The following is a 13,116-nucleotide window of genomic DNA, read 5'->3' as shown; positions in this document are numbered from 1 at the left end:
AAATATTCACAATTGAGAAAATTAAGTAAATAAAGTACACATGCAATTTTACTAGAAGCAATGTGGTTTGCATCCTAGAAACAAACTTGGTATAGTCCAGAGCAAACATACATGAATTTTCTTTGGAGTATATGTGGAATGCAAGCCCCTCTCCCTTTTTGGATTTTCAAGGTAAGATTTATCTCTATCCCAGTAAAACTCTTTGTAATAGATCAGAGAGGTTGCCGTTACAAATGAAAACATAGGTTTGAAGATTGTCTTAGCTGGTAGAGTGCTTGACTAGTGTGCAGGTCACCCTGAGTTTGAAAGGCCCCAGCACCACATAAAACTAGTCTAGAGCATGCCTGTAATCCCTCCACTTAGGAGGTAGAGACAATAGAACCATAAATTCAAGGTCCTCCTCACCTACACAGCAAGTTTGAGGCTATCCTGGGCAACATGTGGCCTTGTATCAAAAAAAAAAAAAAAAAAAAAGACGTATGTGCACATATTACCTAGCAAGACGGGCACTATGATAACTGTCCAGCACTGGCATCCTTCCAGATCCATGACCCAGATTTCTTGCCCTTTGGTAAAGTATATCCAAGGTTTCTCTAAGTCAGAGGTATCAATAGCCATTGCCCCACTTAACTCAGCTTCAGTTACATTACAATAACATTGTCTTCTTCCATTTTGTTGGTTTGCAGACATGGGTTGTAGAACTTGGTGCAAGGTATGGTTAATAATGCTGCAGTAGAACATCTGGTGGCCCAAATTGGAGACTTCTGTCCAATACAAGCGACTATAAGGAGAAGAACAGTACTTCCAACTTAATGAAGAAAATACATAATCTCAAATACTAGTTTCTAATAAAGACCAGCCACTAATAACAATGAGGGGGAAAATGCAGCCTTGGGAGTGGATGCATACAAATAGCAAATAGCCTTCTTTGCAGAAAGAGGAGGTCACACACAGTATTTCCCAATGATTTTTTAAAATAAATGTGCTAACAACTAAAGCATTGGGCTATAATAACCTTGAGTTCATTTATAATTAACTCAACTATCCACAATTTTGTTCACTTATAAAATGAAAGTTTTTGATAATTTCAGTGTAGTAGAGATAGACCAATTAAAGTGTATCAACAAAGCAGTTGGACTTGCTATATCCAAGTGTTCTCAGGAATAACCTTAGTAATCAGATGCTATGAAAACAACAAAATAGATGGATTTGACTAATGAAAAAAGTACAATTCATTATATATAGACTGATAAAGATGTTCTGTATTGGAAATAGTAGTTGAATATACCTTAGAATGAGCACTAAATTCCACACTGTATAAAACTATACCCCAATCCACTTCAGAAGGAGCATTCCACAGGATTTGAAAACTTGAAGCTCGTCCTTCAATCCTAAAAGAAGACTCTTGAACAGAACCAGGAATGACCTTAAGGGTAGAAGAAAAGTTCCCTAAGAAATGGAAAAAAGAGAAAGAAAGAAATAGAAGTAAGATAAGCATAGGATAGTGAAAAAGCAACAGAAATTTCTAATAACTAGAGCTGAAGTTGGGTATGCTAGCACAACCTTCAATCTTAGCACTTGGAACAGAGAGTCAAGAAGATAGGAGGTTAAAGAATAGTCTCAGCTACAAAACACATTCTAGGCCAGTCTGGGCTACAGGAAACTTTATCTCAGAAAAACAAAAACAGCCTACAACCATACATCTGAGCATGTCTGATCTTAGAAGCTAAGCAGGCTTGGGCCTGATTGTGCTTGGATGAGAGAAAAGCAAACCAAAAGAAAAAGTAAATAAGTAATTAAAATAAGTCTGAAATTTCTTTTCCTTTAAAAAAATCTTGAAAATAATCTTGGGGTTTTTTTGTTGTTGTTGCTGTTTTTTTTTTTTTTTTTTTTTTGGTTTAGTCTCAGGGTGTTCTTGAACTCATAGTGATCTTCCTACTTCTGCCTCTCGAGTGCTGGGATTAAAGGTATGTGCCACCATGCCTGGCGAAAATTATCTTTTTGCAAAAACTTTATCAAGCTATAAATTTGGGTTTATATGAAGTTTTTGCAAACAAGACAATAAAGGCCTTCTAATATTTTCTTCTTACAACATAATTTTTAAGAAAAAAATATCAATCTAAATATTTGTTTAACAGAAGGGGAAAGGTAAATAGGCATAAATAAAATATTGTACCTAGGAGCTGGAGAGATGGCTTAGCAGTTAAAAGTGTTTTCCTGAAAAGCCTAATAACCTAGGTTTGATTCCCCATTACCCACATAAGCCCGATATAAAAAGTGGCACATGCATCTGGAGTCTGTTTGCAGTGGCTGGAGCCCTTGCTATGCCCATTCTTTGTATCTGCCTTTCTGCCTTGAAAATATACATATATAATAAATTCTTTAAAAGAAATTATACCTGTTAGAGGCTTGAGAGATCTTTGAATAATTATGAATTGATTAAATCCAGCTGGTTCCGAAATGGATACACTGCTTTTCTGACCAATTTCCTGAGCTGTGATAATCTTAAAGCCATTGATCCAGAAGAGCCGACCACTATAGTACATCAGTGCATTTTGAGAAATTTCGGAAGTGCTCCAGAATGCAATTTCTGTGATAGTAACACCCACAGTGCTGCTAAAATATAACAACAATTAGTGTGTGACTCTAGAGTGGAAGAGTGTTGGCAGATATAATTATTCATGAAACTTTACATTTATAAATATGTGTTTGTGTACATAAAATGCCACAATTTTCAGTATTTTTATTTCATATTAAATTGATTTTAATATTTTTCTTAAAGTATAAAACAAAATTTCTTATTAGCATGGAATTTCAATTACAAGTGTATATACAAGTTCCAGTTTTTAACAAATACATGTGGACTGGGGGAATGGCTAAGAAGTTAAAGGTGCTTGCTCACAAATACTTGTGAGCTTGGTAATGTGCTAACTCAAAGTCACAGTGTGAACTCTTACTACTTCATGAGCAGATTCACATCTATAGTTTATTGCATGTGCTCCTTCAATACTTGCAGTGGCAGGAGAACAAACAACCCAAAGCAAGGTGCTTACAGGATTTAGAAATACAATTACCATCCAGAAATTAAACCAGGATACAAAAGGCTCAAGGACAGCTCATAGATGCACAGCAGAAGAGCTATGAGACAAACCAAGGACAATACAGTAACCAACACTGGAGATGGCAAGAATAAGGATTCTGATATAGGTAACATATGAGAAAAAGAGAAGAAGAAGAGGGGAGGTAAGGGTATGTAAGTGGAGGAGAAGAAAGAAGAAGATAAAATAATTAACTAAATATACAGCAGCTTGTTTCTTATTGCTGGGACAAAATACCTCAACAGAAGTAGTTTATGGGACAAAAGGGTTTATCTCAACTTACAATCTTGAATGACGTTTCTTTCATGGGGGGGGGGGGGCGCAAAGCATAGCATGAAAAGACAGCTGGCATCACATCTTCACCAAACAGGGAGGAAGTAGAAAGCTCAAAAGCACCAAGCTCCACAAATTTCTCAACCAGTGCCACCAACAGGATTAAGTACTCAAATACATGCATCTACAGGGAATATTTTATACTCAAACCACCACAATATCCAAAGGATTTGAAAAAAAAAAAAAAGACACCCTAAAACCAAAGAATTTATTCAAGAGTATTTACACAGGACTGACAACTCTTCCTGAGTGTGGTGGTCATGAGAAATTCAGTTCATAAAGACATCTAATAGCTTTGTTATTAATAGTGTGTTGTAAACTCTGACACTGACTGGGATGGGCATCCTTCTAATCTAAACAGCTTCATAGTTGTTTCCTTTTCCTCCTTGACAAGACACCCAATCAGCAGCATCTTATGAAAAGAAAGTGTTTATTTGAGCTCACAGTTTTGAGAAGTCTCATCATGTCAAGGAAAGCATAGCAAGACAGTAGAGCACCATATCTTTTCATATCAGCTTGTAGGAGGCAAAAAGAGTGTATGATGGTTTGAATCAGATTCCCCTCCCCCACTCAGGTGTTCTGAATGCTTGGTCCCCAGCTGGAGGAAGTGGGTTTCTAAGGACAGGCTCATAGGTGATTTAGCCAGCATCTCCTTTCCAAAACTTGGCTGTTTCCTGCTGTTGCTCATACCATACTTTCTCCTCCTATTATGAATCTTCCCCTACAGGGAAGACTAGAAGCCAAAATAAAAATCTTTCTTCCCATCATCTACTTCTGGTTGAGGGCTTTGTCCCAGCAACAAGAAGGCAACTGAAACACCCAGTAGTGCTGAACTAATAAACTAATAAAACTGCCCCCATGACAGATATCCTCCAGGAATGTTCCACCTACAAAAGGCTTCACCATCTGGGAAATGAATATAAGACTTAACCACACACACATGAAACTATAGATAATATTTTACACTCAAACCACCACAAACTTCAAATCTCTCCAACAGCTTCACTTGCTGGAATTAGGAAAGAGCCCCATTTAGTTCTGACTTCACTCTCCTGCCTGCCTGTCTGAATGCATGCCTGTGCCTCCCAGAGTAAGGAGTTTGAACCTTATCATACTCCATAGCCTGGTCATTGAGTAGGCCAGCCTCCCAGGGTCTAGCACAGATGGGCCTGGAGACTAGGCACACAAGAAGGTACTGCTCAGATTCAAGTCTGCCTACCCTAAACCTACAGATAGACTGCCATACCACACCCACATCAATCCAGACTGACCAGGCCACTCAAGACAAGCTCAACAAGAGCTGCTATTGCTACATTCTTAGCAAGACAATGGGACTATCTTGAGATGGGCAAATCCCAATGCAAAACAAATGATGAAAGAAACCAAGGAAAGATGTCCTCACCAAGACTGCCTAGTCTCATAGTGGAAGCCTCCAATGAAAACATTAAAAATGTTGAGAAGTGTTCAGCACTAAGCAAAACATTTCTATTACACATTCCAAGCCTCAGAGCCCATTGTGGTAGAAATAATGTAACAGTTAAAGGGAGAGGAGGAGTATTTAAAATACTGTCTTCCAAAATGGTCATGAACATTCATGACCTCACAATGGCTGACACTACATACACAAAACCTGCATAATAGCAGGAAAACATGATGACATCAAAACAAAAGCAATGTTAGTTAGAAAGAAGGGATTCAATACAGAGAGGATTTGGAAGGTGTAAAGGTTGGGTGGTGGGAGGGAATTATGATTATGATAAGATGTATTTTTGGAAGCTGTCAATAACATAAAATACAAACAAAAGCCAACCTTACCACTAATACAGAAACAACCTTAGGGTGAAGGGATAGAGAAAGATATTCCAAGCAAATATAGATAAGAAATAGTTGTGGCTATACCACTATCTAACAAAATAGACTTTAAAGTAATTTTTAAAATAAAGGCCATTTCATACTCATCAAGGGAACAATTCAACAAGAGAATCATAAATTTATGTGCACCAAACACATGTGCACCAAATTTTATAAAGCAAATTCAAGACATTAATTCAGAAATAAATCCCATCACAATAATAATGGGAGGCTTTAATACCAACTGTCAATAGATAGATCATCTAAACACAACAAAAATAATGGAACTAAACACCATAGATCAAATGGTCTTAATAGACATCTACAGAACATTTCACCCAAACTCTACAGAAGACACATTCTTATCAGCCTCTCATGGAACCATCTCAGATAGAGATCATATGTTAGGGCTTGACATAATGCCCTGTATTATATTCAGGATTTTTAGCATTAAGTCTATAAATCAAAAGCAGTAAAAGAAACAACAGAAAATGTACTAACTACTGAAGATTTAATAACACACTATTGAACAATGAATGGGTTAAGGAAGAAATCAAAAAGGAAATCAAATAAGTACTAGAACTAAATGATAATGCAAATACAACATACAAAAACTTATATAACACAATTAAGAGAGAAATTTATATCATTAAATGCCTGCATTACTGAAATACAAAGACCTCAAGTAAATAACTAATAATCCATCTGAAGGCTTTGGCAAAATAAGAACAATACAAACCCCAAAGTACCAAATGGAAAGAAGTAGTCAGTATCTGAAATCAGTGAATCAGAAATGAAGAAAAAAATTTTAAAAAGTGATGAAACAGGCAAAGAGTTAGTTATTAAAAAACATAATTAATGAACTCCTGGCAAATTGATTGAAATAAAAAAGAGAAGACTCGGATCAACAAAATTAAAGAGAAAAAGGTGTTACAACAGATACCACTGAAATTGGGAGAATCATGATATGTTTCAAAAGTCTATATTCCACAAAATTGGAAAATATGGAAAAACTGGATGAGTTTCTGGACTGATATCACCTACCAAGAGGTAAATTGCCTGAATAGAGCCATAACATCTAAAAATATTGAAAGAATAACCAAAAGCCTCCCAACTAAAACAGTCCAGACCCAGATGAATTTACCTCCGATTTCTACCAAAACTTTTTTTTCTAAGTAGAAAGTTTGGATGGACACATCATGTATTAGTACTATCATTTCCCTCATCCCTGGCCTCATCCCACAGGGGTTACCCTCAGTGGGATTGCTGGGATTCACCATGGTGTCGTGGGTTATGAGATGTGAATGATGAGTCAATCATAATGGAACACAGTGCCTCTGGACTTTGCCTTCCACTCTGTGGCCCTTGCAATATTTCCACCCCCTCTGTAAAATTCCCTGAGCCGTGGTGGGTATGTTTTAAGTTGACTTTAGTGTTGTGTGCTCCACAGGTACGGAATTTCTACTTTGCTAAATTTTTAAAAAATATTTTATTATTTATTTATTTGGGCGAGAGAAAGAAGCAGGGGGAGAGAGAAGGTGGGGAGAATGGGCACACCAGGGCTTTCAGCCACTGTAAACGAACTCCAGACACATGTGCCACCTTATGCATCTGGCTTACATAGGTCCTGTGGAATCGAGTGCTTTCCAGCACTATATAGGCAGATGATCTGGGAACTGGCTTCCTTCCATATTCCAGCTGGGTCTTTCCATGTTCTCTATCAGAAACATGTGGTATCTTCAGTAATATGGTATTTTACCTCATCTGAGTAATCAAGTGCTTTGATTAGTTTACTTTTGATTAGTTTAGATAAATTAGATTAGATTAGATTTGTTTAGGGGACCTTGTAGGCCTCTCAGAAGACAGCTCAATGTGTGTTGTAACCAATTTCTGGTATTTGGATTTAAAGAAATCACCAAATGTTTTAGGGTTTGACTTCATACCACCTTTTCCAGGACCCTTCTTACCCAATGATCCCTGAATACTCCTCTTGAGGGTTGTATTATTTGGTCTCCAATCCAGAAGAAAGATTTCTATGCACAAATTCATTTTGAATTTAGTTTTGTATGTATCTCCTCCATCCTACTATTCCCCTTCCCTAAAAATCTTCCATCCTTGTTATCTTAACCTCGAGCTGTCTGTCAGGTATGCCTGCAACTTAGACTGTTCCAGATTAGGAACTAACGATGATGAAGAACATGCAGTGTTAGTCTTCCTGGGCTGTGTGAGTATGATCTGCTTCAAGGTTGTCCATTTTTCTATAAATTTCATTGTATCATTTTTCCTTACTCCTGAGAAGAATTCAATTGTGTGTATATACCATATCTTCACTATCCAATCATCAAATGATGGGCATATGGATTGATCTCAGTTTTTAGCTATTGTGAGTTGAGAAGCTATAAACATGGTTGAGCAGGCATCTCTGCAGTGAAGACTATGAGGATATTATAACACCACTGGGATTAATAAAAACTATGGTGGCTTTTAAAGTTGGACTGAATGCATTGTATTTTATATCACAGATGGTTATCAGTTTATGGGGGCCAGGGGTAGAATGTGGTGGTTTGATTCAGGTGCCCCCAAAAGACTTAGGTGTAGTGAGTGCTATGTTCCCAGCTGATGGAGATTTTGGAACTAACATCTCCTGGAGAGGATATATTGCTGGGGGTGGGCTTATAGGAGTTCTAGCCAGTTTCCCCATGCCAGGGTTTGACACACTCTCCTGTTGCTATTGTCCACCTTGTGTTGGTCAGGGGGTGATTTAAACCCTCTGTTCATGGCATCATTTTCTCCTGCCATCATGGGACATCCCCTTGAATCTATAAGCCAAAATAAATCCCTTTTTCCCCAAAGCTGCTCTTGGTTGGGTGATTTCTCCCAGCAATGTGAACCTGACTACAACAAACATTGTTGGCTCTTTTGTTAAAGATCAAGAAGCCATGGTTTATTGAATTAAGGTCTATATGTCTGTTTTTGTGCCAGTTCCATGCTATTTTTGTTACTATGGCCTTGTTTAAATTGGGTATGATGATACCTCCTAAGTGTTTCTTTTGCTGAGGATATTTTTGGATATTCAAGGCCTTCTGCCATTCTATGTAAACTTTGAGATTATGTTTTCTATCTCTGTGAACAATGCAAAGCTGTACACCCACTATGGAAGTCAATATGGAGACTATTTTAAAAGATGAAAACAGAGCTACCAACTGACCCAACTACTCCTCTACTGGGCATCTACCCTAAAGGTGCTACTCTTCACTGGTGTGCCCATTCTCTCTCTCTATTTCTCTCTCCTCTTTCTCATCTTACAAATAAAGTATGTAAAAATATATATTAGATAAACAACAAATGAAAATGTTCTTTAGAAAATTCCTCAATATTTCCTCGAAATAATGGAAACTACTACAAACCATCATATATGGAAATGTGAATTTTAAAGATTATGAATTCTCATAAAGAAATTTATTCACCAATACTACTCCTATACTATAATACTATTCCCTTTTCTAATAAGATAATAATTATCCATTCCTATTCAGGTGTGAAATTTTGGAATTTCACCTACTTGTCCAAGTGTCTGTGCTCCACATACTTGAGATGGCTACTGCAATTGAATTGGAAGGCTACAAGTGAACAATGGGCTATCTGGTTAGCAAGCTTCAGATTCTCATGGCTTTACCTCCTATTATAGGCAAACTTGGATCACAAGTACATGTGTTACATTTCTTTCTGGCTTTATTTGGATGCTGGGGAATTGAACCCTGATGAACAGGCTTTGCAAGCAATGTCCTTTAGCTGCTGGGACATCTTACCTTCCCTTGTTTCTACTTCTCAGTAGAGGTTTCTAGTGAGCCTCTGAGATATACAGAGCCAAGCTCCAGACAGAAGGATGCTCATCAAGTAGGATGTATTTGGCCCTTTTGGATCCACACACTGAGTTCCTATGGACTTTACTTGTGATGTTGTTGTTGACCTTCCTCTCAGGGCCAAGCTTTCCCCATAGGGAAAATCCAGATACCCCTACTTGCCACTGGCTTGGTTGTTCTTTGTTTACAGCAGGTGGACCCCCTCAAGTTAGTCTTCTGCATATCTAGGTTGGCCCTTGCTGAAGTTACCTCTTACTGCTGAGATAAAGTGCCTGACCAGAAGAAGAAGTTTATGGGAGACAATGTTTTATTTAGCTTACAGTCTCAAGGGAAAGCTTCATCAATGGTGGGGAAAGCACAGCAGATAATCCATCACCACAGCACCAAGAAGGAAGTATTTAGAGTGAGCTAGCTACTAGGCTCTATCAGCCCAAAGCCTGCCCCCAGGGACACACCTCCTCAAGCAAGGCTCCACCTCCAAAAGATCTCATAACTTTCCCAAATTGTCACTATCTTAGGACCAAGGACTCAAAAAACATGAGGCCTGTGGGGCACATTTTATATTCCAACCATAGCAGTCCCACAATTCTTATCTCCTGTGTTCTGCAAAACTTCCACATTTTTAGGAGGCCAGTACTCCAAGCCCTTCAAACCTCAACAGGAAAAGCTATACTTGAATCAAAATTCAGCCAAAAAAATAATAATAATACAGTGTTGTAACCACAGGCCCTTCCAGGAAGCATGAGGTGTATATGGAATTAAACAGAGGTTACTCAATGGAGAAATGGTTCATTGAATAAAGGTGGAGTATATGGTTTTGTGTTGGCCATTAGAAACATAGTGTATAAGATAATCACTGCCTTCAGAAGATATCTGGCCATTCTGAAAAGGTATTAGAAACAACTACACTGCTAAATGGACTGTGAAAGGAAAAGTGAAATGAATTCCTGAACAAGGAGTTCTAACTGGGTCTGTACAGACAACGCCTTCATTAGAGTGCTGTGGGAAAGTTAACATCTGACACAATAATCTTTAAGATGAATAATATTACCATAGTTTATGAGGTTATTTTATTATTAAAAAGCAATATAATCAACTATAATTAAATAATGAGCATTTTAGTTACAAAACACCCTGCTAATGCTATGGAGAACCACTAGCATATCTATAAGCATGGTACTAGAAGCTTACACCTCTTTCTCAGTGATAGGTAATGCAGATAGATAAAATATTCTAATAGCACTATAAATTTTTATGTATTTGACATCTTACTCCCCTGCATCAAAGAAAACAGATCAAAGTATTCTCCTCAAGTGCATGCTCAACATTAACCATGCTATAGCACATTTTAGGACATGAAATGAATCTCAACAAATGAAAAAAATGGAAAAGTATTGAAATGAGAGTATGTTCTTTGTCCACAATGGTATTAAATAAAATATCTTAAAATTCCAAAGTACTTAAGGTTAAATATGCAATTTTAAAACCCATGAATCAAAGGCAAATGAGATCATAAAATACTATGACCTCAATGATGATAAAACACTATATAACAAAATTTGTGTAATACAACTAAAGTAATACAATGATAGCTTTAACTGCTACTGTTATGAAATATTGATGAGTTACTTCTTCATTCATTTAAAATTGTTAAAAGAATAACCCTCAGCTCCAGAATATACCAGCCTTTTCCTGAGTTTGACAAATTTGTAGACCTACAGGACTCCCAAAGAAGCCAGAATGCACAAAACCACACTAAACACACTTTCATACAATAAAATTTTAGAAAGATGACAAAAAATTGCAACCAAAATTAATAGAAAAGTACTAAATACAAGGTTAGAAATTAATGAGAGAGAAAATAGGAAAAGCAGAGACCATCAACAAAACCAGAGCCAATTCTTTGAAAAGGTTAGTAAATTTAATGAATAATGAATAATAATTTAATGAATAATGAATTCCCCACAAACAGAATGGCTGGGACATACTGGATGATTTATAAATATTTATGAAGCTGTGGCCCTGAAAGTCTTATGGATGGACAGCCAGACCAAATATATCAACTGGTAAAATGGTGGCATGTCTGTTATAAGGAAACCAACTGCTCTCTGATTGAACTTGGGGTCAGCTCCACAGGAGGGAATTTCTGCCTGGTACTGAAAACCTAATTAAAAGTCCTAATGGAGAAACTACTCCTGTTGTCTGGCTAAATGGATATGTTATATCCACCAAACTGCTTTCTAAATTCTTAGAGTTAGGTCCATATATTAATGATAATCTCATTTTTGGTTAGAGAAGCATCTCTTTTCAGATGGCAGTGATCACTAGAGGACACAAAACTCACCAAAGAACTGAGAATAAATGACAGTGGCATGGTTAGCTCTAAGTGAGACATCTCTATCACACCCTCCGAGACTCAGGGTCCATTTCAGAAGAGGTGGTAGGAAAATATAAGAATCAATGGAAGGACAGGAGTGCTTTAAAATACTGTCTTCTAGATATGAAGCGGCTGTGATATTCATGACTTTACAGGCTGATACTACCTACACAAGACTTGTGTAATAGGAGCAAAAAAAAAAATGATGACATCAAAATGGAAAAGAGACTAGTGGGAAAGAAGAAGGGATTCAGTGGAGGTAGGGGCTTAGAAAGGGGAAATAGAGAGAGTAGTGGGAAAGGAAATTCAAAGAAGAATGCAGTATAATTAGCATGAAATATAATTTACAAGTAAGCACCTTTAGCCACTGAGACATCTTGCCAACTTGCAGTATAACTTACAATTGAGGGGAAGTCTTTCTCTGTCTTCCAGGGACCTTCTTACCTCTGTCCTCGAAGAATAGCTGTATACAGGTGAATACAATGACTGTCCTGAACCATCCAATACAGGAGCCCATCACTGAGGTCTAGAGTTAGAGCAATAACCTAAACAGAATATAAGGTAAGAAAAAGACAATGAATCAGGATGAAGTGGTAAAATATTTGCCTACCATGCTTGAGCCCCTAGGGACAATTTACTACAAGCAAGCAAGAAGAAAAGAATGACAGAGAGAGGGAAAGATAGATAGATAGATAGATAGATAGATAGATAGATAGATAGATAGATAGATAGATAGATAGATAGACAGACAGACAGACAGACAGACAGACAGACAGACAGGCTCAAGGACTGGAAAGATGGCTGAATGGATAAAGCACTTGTCATACATATGGTAGTGGTATTTGGACCCACACAACCAACATAATGTCAGGAACTGTAGTGGTTATTTATTTAAAAACCCAGATTCCTAGATGAGAATGAAGAGACAATCAGTAATTTGTTTGGTTAGTTACAATGAGATACACTAAGTTTTTTAAATTACAAATTATCTCTTTTATTTCAAAGAGATTCTACTAATCTTTTTACAAGAATGCAACAAAAATATTCCATATATAAAACCAAAGCATTTTAAAGTTCTCATTGTAGAGATCCTTTACTTCCTTGATTAAGTTGATTCCAAGATACTTTACTTTAAAACACAAGGTACTTTACTTTAAAACTTTAAGCAAGAAATTGCAGAAGACACAAGGAAATGGAAAGACATCATATGTTCTTGGATTGGAAGAATCAATATTGTGAAAATGTCAATCTTACCAAAAGCAATCTAGACATTTAATGCAATCCCCATTAAAATTCCAATGGCATTCTTCACAGGAATAGGAAAAAAAGTCATAAATTTCATTTGGAAGCACAAAAACCCTCAAATAGCCAAAACAATTTTGAGCTACAAAAATAAGGCTATTGGTATCACCATACCTGATTTTGAGCTATATTACAAATTCATGGTTAACAAAAACATCATGGTATTGGCACAAAGACAGAGATGTAAATCAATGAAACAGAATAGAGGACCCAGATGTTAATCAGGCAGCTACAGTGATTTTTGACAAAAAATATTCACTGGAGAAAAGACAGCCTCTTCAAGAAATGGTGC

General features: G+C 37.0%; 1 protein-coding gene across 1 annotated transcript in view; it reads right to left on the bottom strand.

Moving 5' to 3' along the window:
• Ros1 (ROS proto-oncogene 1, receptor tyrosine kinase) overlaps window positions 1-13,116 on the bottom strand; it is a 255,231-nt gene that overhangs the window by 126,847 nt on the left and 115,268 nt on the right. Inside the window, exons 18-21 of the mRNA XM_004651359.3 lie at window positions 11,967-12,067; window positions 2,399-2,613; window positions 1,230-1,449; window positions 488-781 (exon numbers count right to left, since the gene is read on the bottom strand). Of these exons, the coding sequence (XP_004651416.2) occupies window positions 488-781; window positions 1,230-1,449; window positions 2,399-2,613; window positions 11,967-12,067 (830 nt within the window). The remainder of the gene's footprint in view (window positions 1-487; window positions 782-1,229; window positions 1,450-2,398; window positions 2,614-11,966; window positions 12,068-13,116) is intronic.

The sequence above is a fragment of the Jaculus jaculus genome, chromosome 9 (assembly GCF_020740685.1).
Source record: "Jaculus jaculus isolate mJacJac1 chromosome 9, mJacJac1.mat.Y.cur, whole genome shotgun sequence".
Taxonomy (NCBI): domain Eukaryota; kingdom Metazoa; phylum Chordata; class Mammalia; order Rodentia; family Dipodidae; genus Jaculus; species Jaculus jaculus.
Note: the sequence above shows the minus strand (reverse complement) of the source record. Positions and strands in the feature narration are given on the sequence as shown.